Source organism: Oryzias melastigma, linkage group LG15, assembly GCF_002922805.2.
Source record: "Oryzias melastigma strain HK-1 linkage group LG15, ASM292280v2, whole genome shotgun sequence".
Lineage (NCBI taxonomy): Eukaryota > Metazoa > Chordata > Actinopteri > Beloniformes > Adrianichthyidae > Oryzias > Oryzias melastigma.
This window is the reverse complement of record NC_050526.1, coordinates 8,479,906-8,493,946: the sequence shown is the minus strand read 5'-3', so window position 1 is coordinate 8,493,946 and position 14,041 is coordinate 8,479,906. Positions and strand designations below refer to the sequence as shown.

At 39.8% G+C, this 14,041-nt stretch overlaps 1 protein-coding gene and 2 long non-coding RNA genes across 4 annotated transcripts; 2 read left to right on the top strand and 1 right to left on the bottom strand.

The window, feature by feature from the left end:
• Nucleotides 1–1,226: 1,226 nt before the first annotated feature.
• LOC118599727 lies at nucleotides 1,227–3,167 on the top strand. Its single transcript, XR_004949207.1, has 2 exons — nucleotides 1,227–1,322; nucleotides 1,945–3,167. It is a non-coding gene; the product is annotated as an uncharacterized LOC118599727 (long non-coding RNA).
• A 425-nt stretch (nucleotides 3,168–3,592) lies between these two features.
• LOC112161439 (homeobox protein vent1) lies at nucleotides 3,593–4,860 on the bottom strand. The gene is made up of 3 exons (XM_024296533.2): nucleotides 4,367–4,860; nucleotides 4,065–4,291; nucleotides 3,593–3,962 (listed from the first exon to the last, which is right to left on the bottom strand). Exons 1-3 carry the CDS (start codon nucleotides 4,626–4,628, stop codon nucleotides 3,717–3,719), a joined length of 735 nt encoding a protein of 244 aa, XP_024152301.1. The 5' UTR covers nucleotides 4,629–4,860; the 3' UTR covers nucleotides 3,593–3,716.
• Nucleotides 4,861–5,907: 1,047 nt separating this feature from the next.
• Nucleotides 5,908–10,201, top strand: LOC112162236. 2 transcript variants are annotated; one of them, XR_002922035.2, is made up of 5 exons: nucleotides 5,908–6,953; nucleotides 7,839–7,888; nucleotides 7,982–8,028; nucleotides 9,207–9,298; nucleotides 9,588–10,201. It is a non-coding gene; the product is annotated as an uncharacterized LOC112162236 (long non-coding RNA). The 2 variants fall into 2 exon arrangements; XR_002922034.2 differs by having other exon boundaries at nucleotides 5,911–6,953; nucleotides 9,207–10,201.
• Nucleotides 10,202–14,041: the final 3,840 nt, after the last annotated feature.

The following is a 14,041-nucleotide window of genomic DNA, read 5'->3' as shown; positions in this document are numbered from 1 at the left end:
TTCTTGAATACTGTCATTGAATTTTATGAATAAAGCTTTTTATATGTCTTAAAGAATGCCTATAAAGGGTTAATAAGAAATTATTACTTATAAGTTAGTCTTAATTTGCTGAATAAAACAGAAAATTAATATTTACTGTTTAATAGATCCAAACAAATGATGTTCATGACTGGAGCTATTGCATCTCCTAATAAAAATATAAATCAAATTAGATCTAAAAACAGTAGCTAACAGTGATGAATGTGTGTCCTTTTGTGAAGTCTAGATTTAAATTGTGAAGAATAAAAAATTTAATTCAGTCGTAAAGTCAGCTTAGATGAGGAATGAACCCAAAACCTGAGTGATTCAGAGTACATCAAAGACAGGAACTTTAAACTAAAAAAATGTCACCTAATTTTGTTTAAAAAAAAGGTTCTTTAAAACACAATTTCTTTTGGAAAGCAGTAAAATAAACGTTTTGATATTTGATGAGACTTAAATGTAGTTTTCAGTCTAAAGTTAAACTAAAATAAACCTAAATTTAACAAAAAGCAGGACATTTATTGATGATTTTTCAAACATCCGTTTTCCTTTACAATTTTTCTGCTCTTCTGTTTATTTTGATAGTTTTTTTTCTTCCATGTCTTAATGATTTAAAATGATGTTGGACTTTCACCACATCAAATTACATTGATTGCCTTTTTGTAGTTTAAAACATTGAGTGAACTAGGTTAATTTTTAACCTCCTTTTTTGTATTTCTCACTTCTAACTTGTGTCTCAATAATTAATAGTCACAGCTGTTAAAAAGTGAATTGTCAGCAGTTTGGCTGCAGAACAAACGTGCTAAACATGTCCAGACAGTGATTCCTGGAAATGACTAATAAAGGAGATGTAAATGAAAACATTTGGGGCAAAAAGATGTGTTTTTACTCATAATGTGTTGTCTTAAATGTGAAACGTAGTCTGTATGCAGTTTTCCTGCTGCAGGTTTACTGACCCTTCACCATTCACACACAGCTCACCTGATTTAAAAGAGATCAGTTTAATCTCGTTGTCATTCACTCAGCCACTCTTTATCCCCTCACTGTGGATCATTTATTGATACTCCAGGGCCTATTAGCACCAGCAGGGATTACTGCAGACAGAAACCTCATAAATGTATGATGTGTAGCAAAGCCAAGATCAAGATCTTTCACAAATTTGCCTCCTACTGAATCTTGGAATCTGATTATCTCTGTTTAGTGCTCACAGTCACGACTGTCAAACCCAAACAGAGGAAATGAGCAGAGCATGGAACCTCCTGATGAAACCTTTTTAGCAGCCGTCAACTAATGACTCCGAGGTGAGACAGTTTGCACTCGGCCCAGACATCAGGGCGCCGTCTCTGCCTGCTTCAAGGAAGTGTGAATTGTTCAGTCAGCACACAATCAAGCATGATGGATCTCAGTGATCCTCCAGTTACATTCCTTTTGAAGTTCCTTTGAAGATGTAAATCAGGGGCGGGTCAGCCCCTCCTGCAGGATGCAGGTAAAGGAGTAAGTCACAGCCTCAGTTTTTACTTTTATGAGTTTTAGAAAAAAGTTCAAGTTCTGAGGTGAAGTCAAAGTACTGCTGAAGCAGCAGGAGTGAGGTTTTCACACCCCCTCCATTCAGACACAGGAAAATCTGCTTCCAGGGTCCCAAAGCAATTTGTGCTTCATTGGTTTTTAGAATTAAACAGCAACCTCCTTTCTTAAACTATTGCTAGAATAATTTTTAATATAAATCTGTCTTTCAATATCATGGCTGGATTCAAGCGCCAGTTGAAAGACAAAACCGTTAAGGATGAGTCAATCAGACACGGAAGAAGATCAATCTCCACTATAGTTTGACTTTGTGCAGTTAAATAACACAAATCCCATCTACAGCATTGTTCATAATCATTTCATCAAGTGCTTCCTAACGTTGCTGCCTGTCGTTTGTAGAGAAAAACGTGACAGTCTGAAGAGGAGACGCGTGTGGAGGGCTGCAGGGCGGGAGGGGCCGCAGATGGCGGGAGCTGTCCACTCAGGACAGGGTGCTGAATCAGAAGGGACGGCAGCAGACGCGCTGGCACCGTCACAGAGCTGCTGCTGCGTGTCCTCAACCTCCCTTCTTCTTTCTCTTCTCAATCCACGTTTCGCTTTGCGGGAAGCGCACGTGGGTCAAAGACTGACTTGAGGTGGAAAAGTTAACTTTAAATCTAAGCCAAAGAGCAGACAGCCTGTTGCTGGCTGCAGTGTTGGTGAGTTTCGGACAGCAGACAGACTCATCTCATCTGAAGCGTCTTTCCCTCTGTTTCCCTGGAAAGAGCTTTCCTTTTCTCTGATCTGTGGAGGTGAACCCAACCCTCGCGCTCCGCTGCTGCTCGCTTTCTGACGCATTTTTAATTCACTGCAACTCTCTGCAAAAAGAAAGAAAGGAGAAAAACAGTCAATCTAAATGTATTTACCCCAAATCAATGCGCAAGTGGCCATCGATATCTGCTCAAAAGACAAAGTTTATCAGCGTTTCTGTTTGAACTGGTTGGGAAGTATTGGCTGCTTGATTTCGTGGTGAATTCCTGAGTTTCAGAGGGATTTGTTGACTGAAATGCCGCGCTCTGAGACAATAACCTTCAGGAAGCTCATCTCCAGAGGAGTTAACCAAACTATCACCCCGCTGCACAACAAAGCTGCGGTTTCTGAGCGGGAGTGTCTTCTGTATGGATGAGACACACGTCAGCATTTGCATATGAAGGCACCTCGGCGGAAAGACACACACGTGATGATCGCTGTAATGGAGCTCAATAGAGGCGAACCTGGACTTTTTCCCACTTCTGTGACATGCGCCCCCGACGCTCTGGCGCCTGTGAGTCTGAGTATCAGCTACCTGGCATCCCTGCCTTGAAAATATCTACATAACTCATCCGTCCCTGAACTCACCACTATCCAAAACCCCATCAGCTCGACCCAGTTTACCAGCTTCCAACTCTTTCTGACTGAAGTGACTTTAAGTGTTAGCCCCCTGGGGCCCCATACTTCATTTTGTTCACTTTGAATAGCCACAAACCAGAAAAAAGGGAAAGCTCAGTTTGATTTTCTGTTGACCTGTTTGGATCGGTCATTTGATGACGCATTCTCTGTCTCCTCCAATCAATAAATCTTGATATCTATTGTCCAAACCTAAAGATGAAAATCTTTTATTAACACTTCAACAGACTCGCCGAATAACTTACTGAGCAAAGACCACTGAATCCCAGACTCTCTGGAGCCATGAGTCCCCATGCTGAGAGGAAACTCATCAATGAGAGGCCTAATTAGGACAGATTGTAAACCGTGATCTTTGTTTGTCGTTAGCCTTTGAAGTGCAGAGGGACAGAGAAGGGTCTCCGTGATGCCCAGGAGTTTCATTTCAGTTTTAAATCTTTGTTGACTTCTTCATATGATGATGTTACACAAGCGCGGTGACATGTCAGGTGGTATGAACCTTTATCAGTTCTTTCTGCTCCCCTCGTGCCTTCGATCCCATTAGGATCAAAGGCGGGATGATCCATTCAAGTAAAACTAATCCCGTAATCCTGATTAGATCATCAAAGAAACAACACATTGCTGCATAGGATAAAATTTTATTCGATCATAAATAGAATTTTATTATTTACAAAGTCGTAATCAAATAAAAAAGGACTTCGAATTCTGGATTGCACTCTGGTTTAAGTGTTTGGCTCACAAAAGTCACTTTAGAAGAAATGTTGGTGGTGAATGAGGACATGGGGCGCGCGGCTGGTGGTCATCTGCTGCTGGAGGACCAGCTGCGGGGGCGCATAGAAGGCCCGAACGGCCGCCGTGTGCTGTCTCTGCGCGTCCACGGACAGGTACTGCACCTGAGGGAGGGCCCGGAAGTTCAACACCGGCATCTGGGGAGCAAAGTGGTCCTGAACCTCTCGTTTCAGCTTCATCCTCCTGTTCTGAAACCATGTCCTCACCTGTGGAACACAAGCATCAGCGCTCAGAGTTTTGCGCAACACAGGGCGAATCTCCTGCTGCTTTACACCATTGTCACGTTTGCGTGGAAAACGTCCTCTCACCTGCGTTTCTGTGAGGTTGAGCTTCCGCGCTGTCTTCACTCTTTCCCCAGCGTCTAAATATCTGTGTTTGCTGAAGACCTTTTCCAGCTTGAGGATCTGTTTTGGTGTAAACTTTGTGCGCACTCGCCGCTGTGGTGCGTCTTTGTCCACGCCGCTTCGGTCCTCCACAGACAGACACTCTGCTGCTTCGCTGTCATAGCCGGAAGAATAGCCGCTGACTTCTGACACTGTAGGAAGACAAACGGGTTAGAGAGAAACTGTAACCAAGCATTAGCTTCGAAATAAAAAAGAAAAACCCTTACGAGGTGAGGGGCAGTTTTCTGGACGCAAAGGTGACAGGCTGGAATCCGGATGTTTCCCGAACTCTCCTTTCTCTGTGGGGTTTGATGCATTTGATTTTGGCTGCAGGTAACCTTTGCCATAAACCGGCGCGAACGGCTGAACCATGCAGGGGATGTGAGGTCTGTGCGTGCGCGCAGAGGCCGTGCCCGCTTCGCTCTGCTGCGTCCCCGTGGTGCTGTGGTGGCTCTGGGCCAGCCAGTCTGCTGAAAAGTATTTGACCATGTTTGCGGTCCTGCTGGATCTCCTCCAAAAGCCGTAGAGTGCGCGCTGCTGCAGCGCCTGTCGGCTCAGGGCCAGCTTTTATAAGGCCCCGCTGCATTTACATATGCAGGGCTCTGGTTAAACGCCTGATCGATGCCGATGATTAGGGGATAATGGCTCGTTACTGAAGTCTTCACATATCCTGTGAATGTGCGAAGACCTGGCGCCTCCGAGTCTGCGGGGCCTTCAGAAGCTCATGCATTTGTCGGCAACACTGAAACCAGTGGGGGGTGGGGTGTAAAACAGCTGATGTCCTGCAGAGGTGGTGGGGGGTTCTGTTTGAAGGTGCAGAGCGTTCACGGCTGCACGGGGAAAACGTCTCGTTCTTCTGAAAGACAAGTTTTCAGTCTGACAGAAAAGAAAAACCTTTTTGTTTCCAATAAAGGTATAGGCTGGATGTGAAGAAGTGAGTAGGCTAATGAGTTTTACTAAAAAATACATATCCAAATACCTTTTTCTAACTTGATAGTCATCAAGAAAAAGGAAAAAGGTAAACAAATCCGTGAAAATGAGCGCGTTTCTGTCCACAAACCAAACTTTGGAGTCCTTTCTGCAGCATTTATCGTTTCTATTTTTACTTTGCGCATGTGAACCCTCATTGTTTCGTTTTCAAGAAGTATTACCTGATTATGTTTACTGAATAGAATACACATACAAATACCTTTTCTAACTTGATCCAGATTTACTTTTGTTTTTTGTCATCTGGAGTTGCCTATAAAGGAAAATGTGTGAAAATGAGCGCATTTCTGTGCATAAACGCAAACTTTGGAGCCCTTTCTGCTGCACTCATCGTCCTTTACGCAGCAAACCTATATTTCCATTCTTCCTGTTTTATTTCCTGCTTTTGGTGGACCCTTTCGTCCTGTTGGGTTTCGTCCTGACGCGCCCCACGGCTGTCTGCCGGCGCCAATGACCCAGAAACACAAGGCATGGAGATCAAAGGCTTTACAGTAGTAGCTCTCCCGCAGCTGATTGCGGCTCTGTTTTCATGCAAATGCGCTAAAACAAGCAGTGAGAAAGCTGGAGAAAGCCCCTCTCACCCCCATGTCCACAAAAACATATACGCTGATCCCACCAGTCTCTGCTCCTGTCAATAAGTTCCTAAACTGTCAGCCGTTTCATTATCTATAAGCTGATAACCTTCAGTGGAACATCACATGTATGGATGAGGTGCTACAGTATCATCTCCAGCAGATGAAGTTGTCTGATTGGATCTCCTTTAAGATCTGCAGCAGCAGCTCAGGAAAGCTGTCATTAAACCTGTGCAGCAGATAATGGACCGGGCCAGCATGGTTCTCCCCAGTTGTTAAGAATCAGTCATCTGCCGCTGTCAGGAGTCTGCTGAGTCCTTCAGGACCGCTTATCTCTGCAGCTTTGAAGACAAGCTCTGATCCTAGAAGACAAAGACATGCTAGTAGATCCCATTTTCTCAGGCCTGCCTTTTTGGGGGGGAGAATGTTTGCTTTAGTGAAGTTTTGAAGTGGATCGATCTCTTAATATTTAAGAGAAAAAAAGATTTAATTGTGAAAGATTTTGTCGCTTATTTTTCTGTTTTGCAGATTAGTGTTGAGGCTGCTGGCCTTGGTCTCATTAAACACTCAAACAAACTCCTCATTGTTTTTTTTTTTTTTTATTACAAGCCCATTTTAACGCACATATAACCCTGTCCTCTTTAATCTCTTGTTTCTGGGGGTTCAGAAAAGTTTTTCTGGGAGAAATGTTTGTGTCTTGAAACAAACAAACAAACCCAATTTCAACAATTAAGCTGTAAAAATAAGGAAAGATGTATTTCCATGTTACTTAAATCACAAACTTTGTAAAAATATGCATATGCTCCTTTAAAATTTAAAAAACAACACCAAAATATTTTTCTTTTTTTTACCTGGAGCTCTTTGTGGTCACCTTGTTGGAGGTAAAACAGGATTTTATGTCTGACATGTTTTATTACCATTTTCATTTTTCAGAGAATAAATTAAAAAGTGTTTTAGCTACACTCAAAAAAATGATTCAAGCCCCTCTTAAAGGTGACACATTAAGATTTAATTCATTTTGCTCAAATTCAGTAGTTAATCAGAAAATTATTTATATCTCATTCATGTTAACTAAAGTTATTTGATAGCAAAGAGCCTCTGATCCATTAACTCAAAATTATTCAGTTTTATTTTGTCCGCCTCCCCGTGCGCATGCGCATGTGGTTCAACGGTCTCTCCCTTCCTCCATGTCTCCTTCCCGCACTATCAGAAGCTGCACGTCGGACTTCGGGTTTGAAAATAGAACTAATTCCTGGTAAGTATCCTTTGATTTTCGGGTTTCCTCGTGTTTCTATTAGTAGCATCACTTCGGCGCAGTCCGCGAAGTTGCGCGGTTTTACGTAAAACTGTATGGCAATAGTAAAACCGGCTCGTGTTTCTCGTTTTAAAGAAAGTCTACCTTAACTAGCTTGATAACCGTGGCTGCTGTTACCATATTTCGAACCGTACGGAATGCTGCTTTTGAGTCGGTAAGGTTTAGAAAGAAGATCTCGTTTACACGAGGAAGAGATTGATCTGTTTATGTACTTTGAGAGGGTTCGCCAAAAAAACAATAACAAAAGAGGCGCCATGATGCAAAATAGCAGTGTCCGGGGTTGCCAGGTAGTGACGGTTTTCCAGCCCAAAAGTCATCTAAAAGCTGAAAACCCACAAAAAATTGCTGTTATTCGCACGTTTTTAAATGCGACCAAGAACAAAGAATTGATGGAAATTCATATTGACCACATGTAACCCCGTGGCCAAGATGCACATTGCTGCATTACTTGGATGTATGTTATGTGCGTTCAAGTTTGAGTGACCCATTATCATTAGCAATAACCCCCTTTCCTGCCCAATATTGACATTGATACATTTTATTTTGTTCTACCTCTAATTCCTTCTTTAGATCATGATGTTTTGGTTAAATATGATGTAATGTCATGCAATTAAAAGTATGTATTGAAGTATACATTGTATGTTTTATACCTTCTGAATTATATCATATACTGTATTTGACAAATTCAGCCTTGTTTTTTTCCCTGTTAATGTAAATATAATTGATATTTTTAAATTTCGTCATATGCAATTTTGACACTTCTGATGACCAAGTATTCTGGTAAGTTTATTGCTCATCTAATGTATTTGTCTACATATTTTTCAGAGTGATCATCACTGTTACCAGGAGTTATCTGTGGCAACCTCCTTGTAATAGTAAGTAAATATGAAGTTTGCTCTTAGCAGTTGATAATCAGTATTATGTAAATTTGTTTAAGCAATAGTTGTGTGCTTTTTCGCCTTGTTCAGGTTGATGTCTGGACTTGCAAAGCATGCAGTTTGGAGTCATCTAGCAGGTATTTGTTATTCAAGTATTATAGAGAGACTCATGGGCATTTAGTGGGCAGTCATCTTAACCCTTGTGCTATCCTGGGCATGTTTACATTAAAAGCAGGCTCATCTGAACCCTACAAGACAACGCGCTGAACATTTTTTTCTAGGATTTTTATCTTCTCTGGTGTCTGTGGCAGACATAAAATCCTGTCCACTTTTGTCATGGTAGGGGTCACACATCAATATACAATGGGGTCATCTGGACCCCATAAGAGAGCAAGAGGGTTAAAAGTCATGCAACAATCCTCTTTTTTCAGCTTCTATCAGTTTGTCCTCTTCTCTGCCTTTGCCCTCTCTTTCTTCATCTTCTTCACCACCAGAGTCATTCTACACACCACCATCCTGTGCTGTCTGGAAACACTCTCACCAACCACTACTTTACAGTCACTGATCTCCTTCAGATTACACCGTCTACACAAGATGTAGTCTATCTGTGTGCTTCTACCTCCACTCTTATAGGTCACTCTATGTTCCTGTCTCTTCTCAAAGAATGTATTCACTATCGCCATTTCCATCTTTTTTGCAAAATCAACCACCATCTGTCCTTCTACATTCCTCTCCTGGATACCAAACCTGCCCATCACCTCCTCATCACCTCGGTTTCCTGCACCAACATGACCATTGAAATCTGCACCAATGACAACTCTCTCATTTCCAGGGATGCTCATCATCACTTCATCAAGATCCAACCAGAACTTCTCCTTCTCTTCCAGCTCACATCCTACCTGTGGGGCATACCCACTAACAACATTGAACATCACACCCTCCATTTCTATCTTCAGACTCATCACTCTATCTGACACTCTTTTTACCTCCACAACACTCCTAACAAACTCCTCCTTTAGGATAACTCCTACTCCATTTCTCTTCCCATCTCCACCATGATAGAACAACTTGAACCCTGCTCCTAAACTTCTAGCCTTGCTACCTTTCCACCTGGTCTCCTGGACACACAGTATGTCTACCTTTCTCCTCTGCATCATGTCCACTAACTCTCTACCCTTTCCTGTCATAGTTCCAACATTCAAAGTCCCAACTCTCAGTCCAACACTAGTGACTTTCCTCTTCTTTTTTTTCCTAAATGCAAAACACATTTTCCCATACTCACATTTGGACAAATGTATTTTTGTTTTTGCATTAGTGTGACGACATTGACACAAGGAGGAGCATGTTCCCAAAGGTTTGGCGATCTACTTGACTGAAGATCCAGACTCTTTCTTCAAGGAATATTTTGTAAGTTTATCTTTCTTTATTACCCAGCTTGAAACAGACCATTTCACACCAAAATGTTGTTTGATGAGACACTGTAATCAATTGGTTCAAACCTATGTCTTATTCTTAAGAATGCATCATGTCTGGATCATCTGAAGGTACTCATAAGAACCTGACACTGGAGGTCACTTTATAATGACCAGGTTTGAATGTTTAGGGATTGTGGTCACTTTTGCTTTTGGAGAAGTAAAACAAAAATGGAGCCACCTGTAGATTTTTTTGTTTTTAATAGTTATTTGTTGTGTTTCAGACCTCTTCCACTGAAAACGACATCGCAGAAAGCATTCCAGCTACGGTCAGCCATCTCAGAAGAAATGGGATTGGATGTTGCTGTTGGAATTGAAGGTGTCCAAGACCTCAGGAACACACATTAGACACATTAGAAGAACTCCTTTTCTACCAAACTAAATTGTGGTAATTGGCTTTGAGGTCTTTTGAATTCCTACAAATCCTATAGTTTTTGCAATTTCTTTTTCTCCTTTTTTATTTCCCTTTTTCAAGATCTGCTTAAAATCTTGTAGAAAAAAAACTGGTTTTAGTTTAAAGTCCACATTTTATATTTGAAAAAAAAAGTGTATATATTACAAATTGATTTTTAAACTGTCAGGGTATGCATCTTCATATATTGTGGAGACTGAGTTTTATCCTCAGTTTATTTTTACATATTTTCATTCTTCAGAAGTGCTTCTATTTTTCTTTTATTTTGAAATATTAATTTTATATCTAAAGTCAATTGTATGTTGGCACACTTTTGAAAGGGTTTCCTTGAACATGTAATTGTATTTTTCAGAACTGCATTTCAGAGACTAAATAATGTTGTTTTGCTGTACTTGAATATAAATAAAATTGAGTTAATCAAATCAATTTTTATTTGATGTCATTATTGTAACATTTTCACTTCCACTGAATTGAATTCAGTTGAGTTGGTTGAAATCAAAACACTTCTCATAAGACGAAGTAAATAATTTAAATCAATTAAATGACTTTATTTTGAGATGAACTAACATAAATCATTTATGTTTATTAAATGCAATTTTTTCCATTTACAGTAACTATACATTGGTTGGTTGGACTAACTCAAATTCATTACATTGCATAAACGTGTACAATTTGAGTTCACACTACACATATTTATTGGATGGAAAACCTGCCCTTAATTAAATTGAGTCCATCCAATGAAACATTTTATGAGTGCAGTAACTAAGAATAGGTTGATTGGACTAACTCAAATTCTTTACATTGAATAAACTTGTACAATTTGAGTTCAGACTACACATATTTGTTGGATGGAAAACCTGCCCTTAATTAAATTGAGTCCATCCAATGGATCATTTCTTTGAGTGTAACTGGTTGATCCAGACAGCTTGCAGTGATTCTGTTTTAAATGACAGAAAACTAGTCCATCCCTTAAATTAGCAGTTCATTTTTTGGTTTGGAGGATTTGTGGCTTTGTGTAAAATGACTTATCAGTTAAAACACAGGTAGGTCTTGAAGTGAAAAAAACAACACAATCCTTTGGCTTTTGATTTAAAGAGCACTGTAAAAATAGAAAGGAAGTCAGTTCACCAAATGGGAGCTGGTTACACAATGAAGTTATTCTCTATCTACTCTAATGTGAAATGAACTGACAGTAAAACTGAAGTAAATCGAGTTTAAAATGTGGTCCCAAAATATACAAAACATGATCAAATCAAACAAAATAAAACCACTCTTTACAGATATTAACAAAGAAAAGGATGATTTTTGGTCCTTTTGATGCGATTCCATCAAATGCTCTAATGTATATCTTCATACAGCAGAGACAATTTTCATGATATAAATGCACTAAACACTGCACTGAAGAGGATGGAACCCGAGCAGCTGTGCAACCAGTCCCATGTTTGCTGTTTGAAATACCCTCAACACTCTCCCTAGCTCGCTGTTTGACAATAATAAACATTGGCAAGAGAGTGCTTGTAAAATCTCATTTATTTAGCTAAATTAAGCAAATCTTCATAGCATGTCACATTCCATCTCCACGGCCAGTTTCACAGCACATAATCATGAGACGAGAGCCGGCAGGAAATAGAAAAATGGACACCGGCTGAACATCATTTCTCAAACAACATTTGCACGATGACATCTTATTATGTTCTATCATTTGTTCTGCAACAGAAAGAGGTTCAGACAACTCATAGCTTGTCTTTTACCCATCAACAGGCTTCTGATAATAAATGCAATTACTGCAAATAATGCTCTTCTGGACCAATCAGGATCCGATATTAATTAACAGTTTCACAATTTTAAATAAATCATGGAGATTCTTTGAAAAGAGAACACAAACTTTGCAACAACTTGTTGGGCTGATAAATAGACACCTTCTAATTTATTTTTTAATTAAAAAAAAAAAAAACAATGAAACTCTATAAGATCTGCCTGAATAATTGTCATGCCTGTAATTACAGTGGCTCAGAGGGGCAAATCACAACAACAAATCACTGCGCAAATTGTCAAAAAAAAAAAACCTTTTGAAAAGTAACATCAAGAAAAAAAAAGAAATGTTAGAAAAAAAATGAAACACACTGAGAAACTGGAAAGGTAGGTCCTATGGGACACCACTGTTTGGATATCCAGTCCATCACTTCAGGTCAAATAACTCTCAGTTGAAATGATGGACAAACGTCATCATCCAATCAGACACGTCCCATAGTGACTTCCTTTTCCAACCTGTAGATGTTTCAATTACAGATTAGCTGGCCTCCTGCTGATTGCACGTTACATTTTGACTGAGATCACAGCCTATGTTTACTGCAGTGGTCTAGTAAATGCTGCTGTGTGGTTGTGACGTTACAGTAACCCGTTAAGAGTTGCGATGGATCTTCTCTCACTGCATTACTCAACAGTCTCGCTCAGTTTGTGTTCAATAGATTGTTGGGAGTAAACAACATTCAGAGCTCCCTGATTAAGATAAGTGTGTCACGTACTTCTTCTAAATCTTTCTAGAAAAAAAAAACCCAGCAAAGTGACCATAACCGGAACCTGGCTCCAAAATACTTTCTAACACTAGAATTTAAGTAAACTTGACAGTCAATATAGGCCAAACTTTAAACATACTGGGAACTTTTGCAACTGGACGTATACAAATTACCATCAACTTCTTCATAAACAAAAAAAACAAAACAAAACAAACAAAAAAAAAACTGTTTCACATCAGTGATTTGGCAGAGTTTTTATGCCGGATGTCCTTCCTGACACAACCCTGTACTTGAGGGGCACAGGGACCCAGTTAGGCAGCAGCGTCAAGGGTCTTGACTAAGGACCTAATCTGGGTGGGATCAGTGGACAACCCTAGGAATCGAACCCAGCTCCTGCATGCAAACCCTATACAGTTAAATCACCCAAGATTGTTGGTCATAGTTTGTTTTATAATGTTATGTTATGCAATATTATCTGAATTGTCCCATTAGGCTGGATTGTACCAGATATTGCAGTGTCTTTAATGACCTCTAGAGGCTGGTTTCAAAAGAGAAAATGTCACATCAACACCAGAAGTCCAGCTTTATACTAACAATAAAAGTATGCAGTCTGCTGTCAAAGACTGTTTTAGTTTATTGTTTCCTTCTGTAGTCATGAGTCAAAATGGCCGCCCCCTCTTGGCTTCATTTTTGCTGCTCAAATTGCTGAAGGTGTTGTCAGAGATTCAGAATCCAGAGTTATATTTGCAGCCTTATCTGCGTTTAAAAACATCATTTTAACACATAAACACGCCCTGTCTTCCAGTTTTCTAAAGATGCCTTCAGGTAGCAGTTACATTACTCCAGCAAGAAAAACCTAACAGGTACTCCAAATCTTTGATCGCAAATGTAAAGCTCTTAAATCAAAGAGAACACACCCGAGTGAAGAAGGTACGTGTTCCTATCCTATGTTTTAAACTTTAATTGTATTTTTATTAACTCGCGTATTTGTTTATGTGTCCTTAAAACATTTTCAACATTGTGGTTTTACTGTGTTTGTTGTCTTATGTCACATGTTGGAGAACTGCTTTTAACTAAATTGCCCTTGGGGGATTAATAAAGTTGTTCTGTCTGTCTGTCTTTCTGTCTGTCTGACAATTCTGACCTATACCAAAGATTCTAGCAAAATCATTTTGGTTCAATCCCAGGTTAAAAAAAATCTGGTCAGGATCGAAGTCAGACTGTAAAAATGAAAATCTTCCCTGACCGTTTGGGTTCAGAGAAATGAATAACATTATCCATTTCAATTTCATTACTTTCATTCTGAGGTGATTTTATTCAGCATTTTCCTAGTAAGAAGCCTTCATTGTAGACATCAACTTTATTTACCTGACAGCGATCCAAGTAGATCTCTGAGGCAACGTTTGGTCACTTCTGTGCTTTTAGCTACATGCTAAGTTATGAACATACTCACGCTGACAATGTCACTGAAGGAATGGGTCATACAATACAGAAAATCTAGATTAACTCACTGTAGCGACTAAGACATTCTTGAATAATAAGGTACAGCGTATCCAGCGACGCAGCTGCGTTGGAAGACAGCTGTTCCCTACTATGATGCTAGATTTGTTTCTGAAGTCCATTTGTAATAAGGTTTGTACTCGTAATGAAAGATTTGTGTCTGTAAAAATATAAAATGTTCATCCATAAAAATGCTTTTTCTGTGTGTGAAATGTCATGCTTCAGGAAAATTCACTTGAGGTATTTATAG

Excerpts from the sequence above, each read along its gene's own strand:
- LOC112161439 (XM_024296533.2), bottom strand. The coding sequence starts at position 4,628 with ATGGTCAAATACTTTTCAGCAGACTGGCTGGCCCAGAGCCACCACAGC. Across the intron at positions 4,292-4,366 it reads AGAAAACTGCCCCTCACCTC|TGTCAGAAGTCAGCGGCTAT; the intron begins GTAAGGGTTTTT and ends GTCTTCCTACAG. Across the intron at positions 3,963-4,064 it reads TCAACCTCACAGAAACGCAG|GTGAGGACATGGTTTCAGAA; the intron begins GTGAGAGGACGT and ends TGTGTTCCACAG.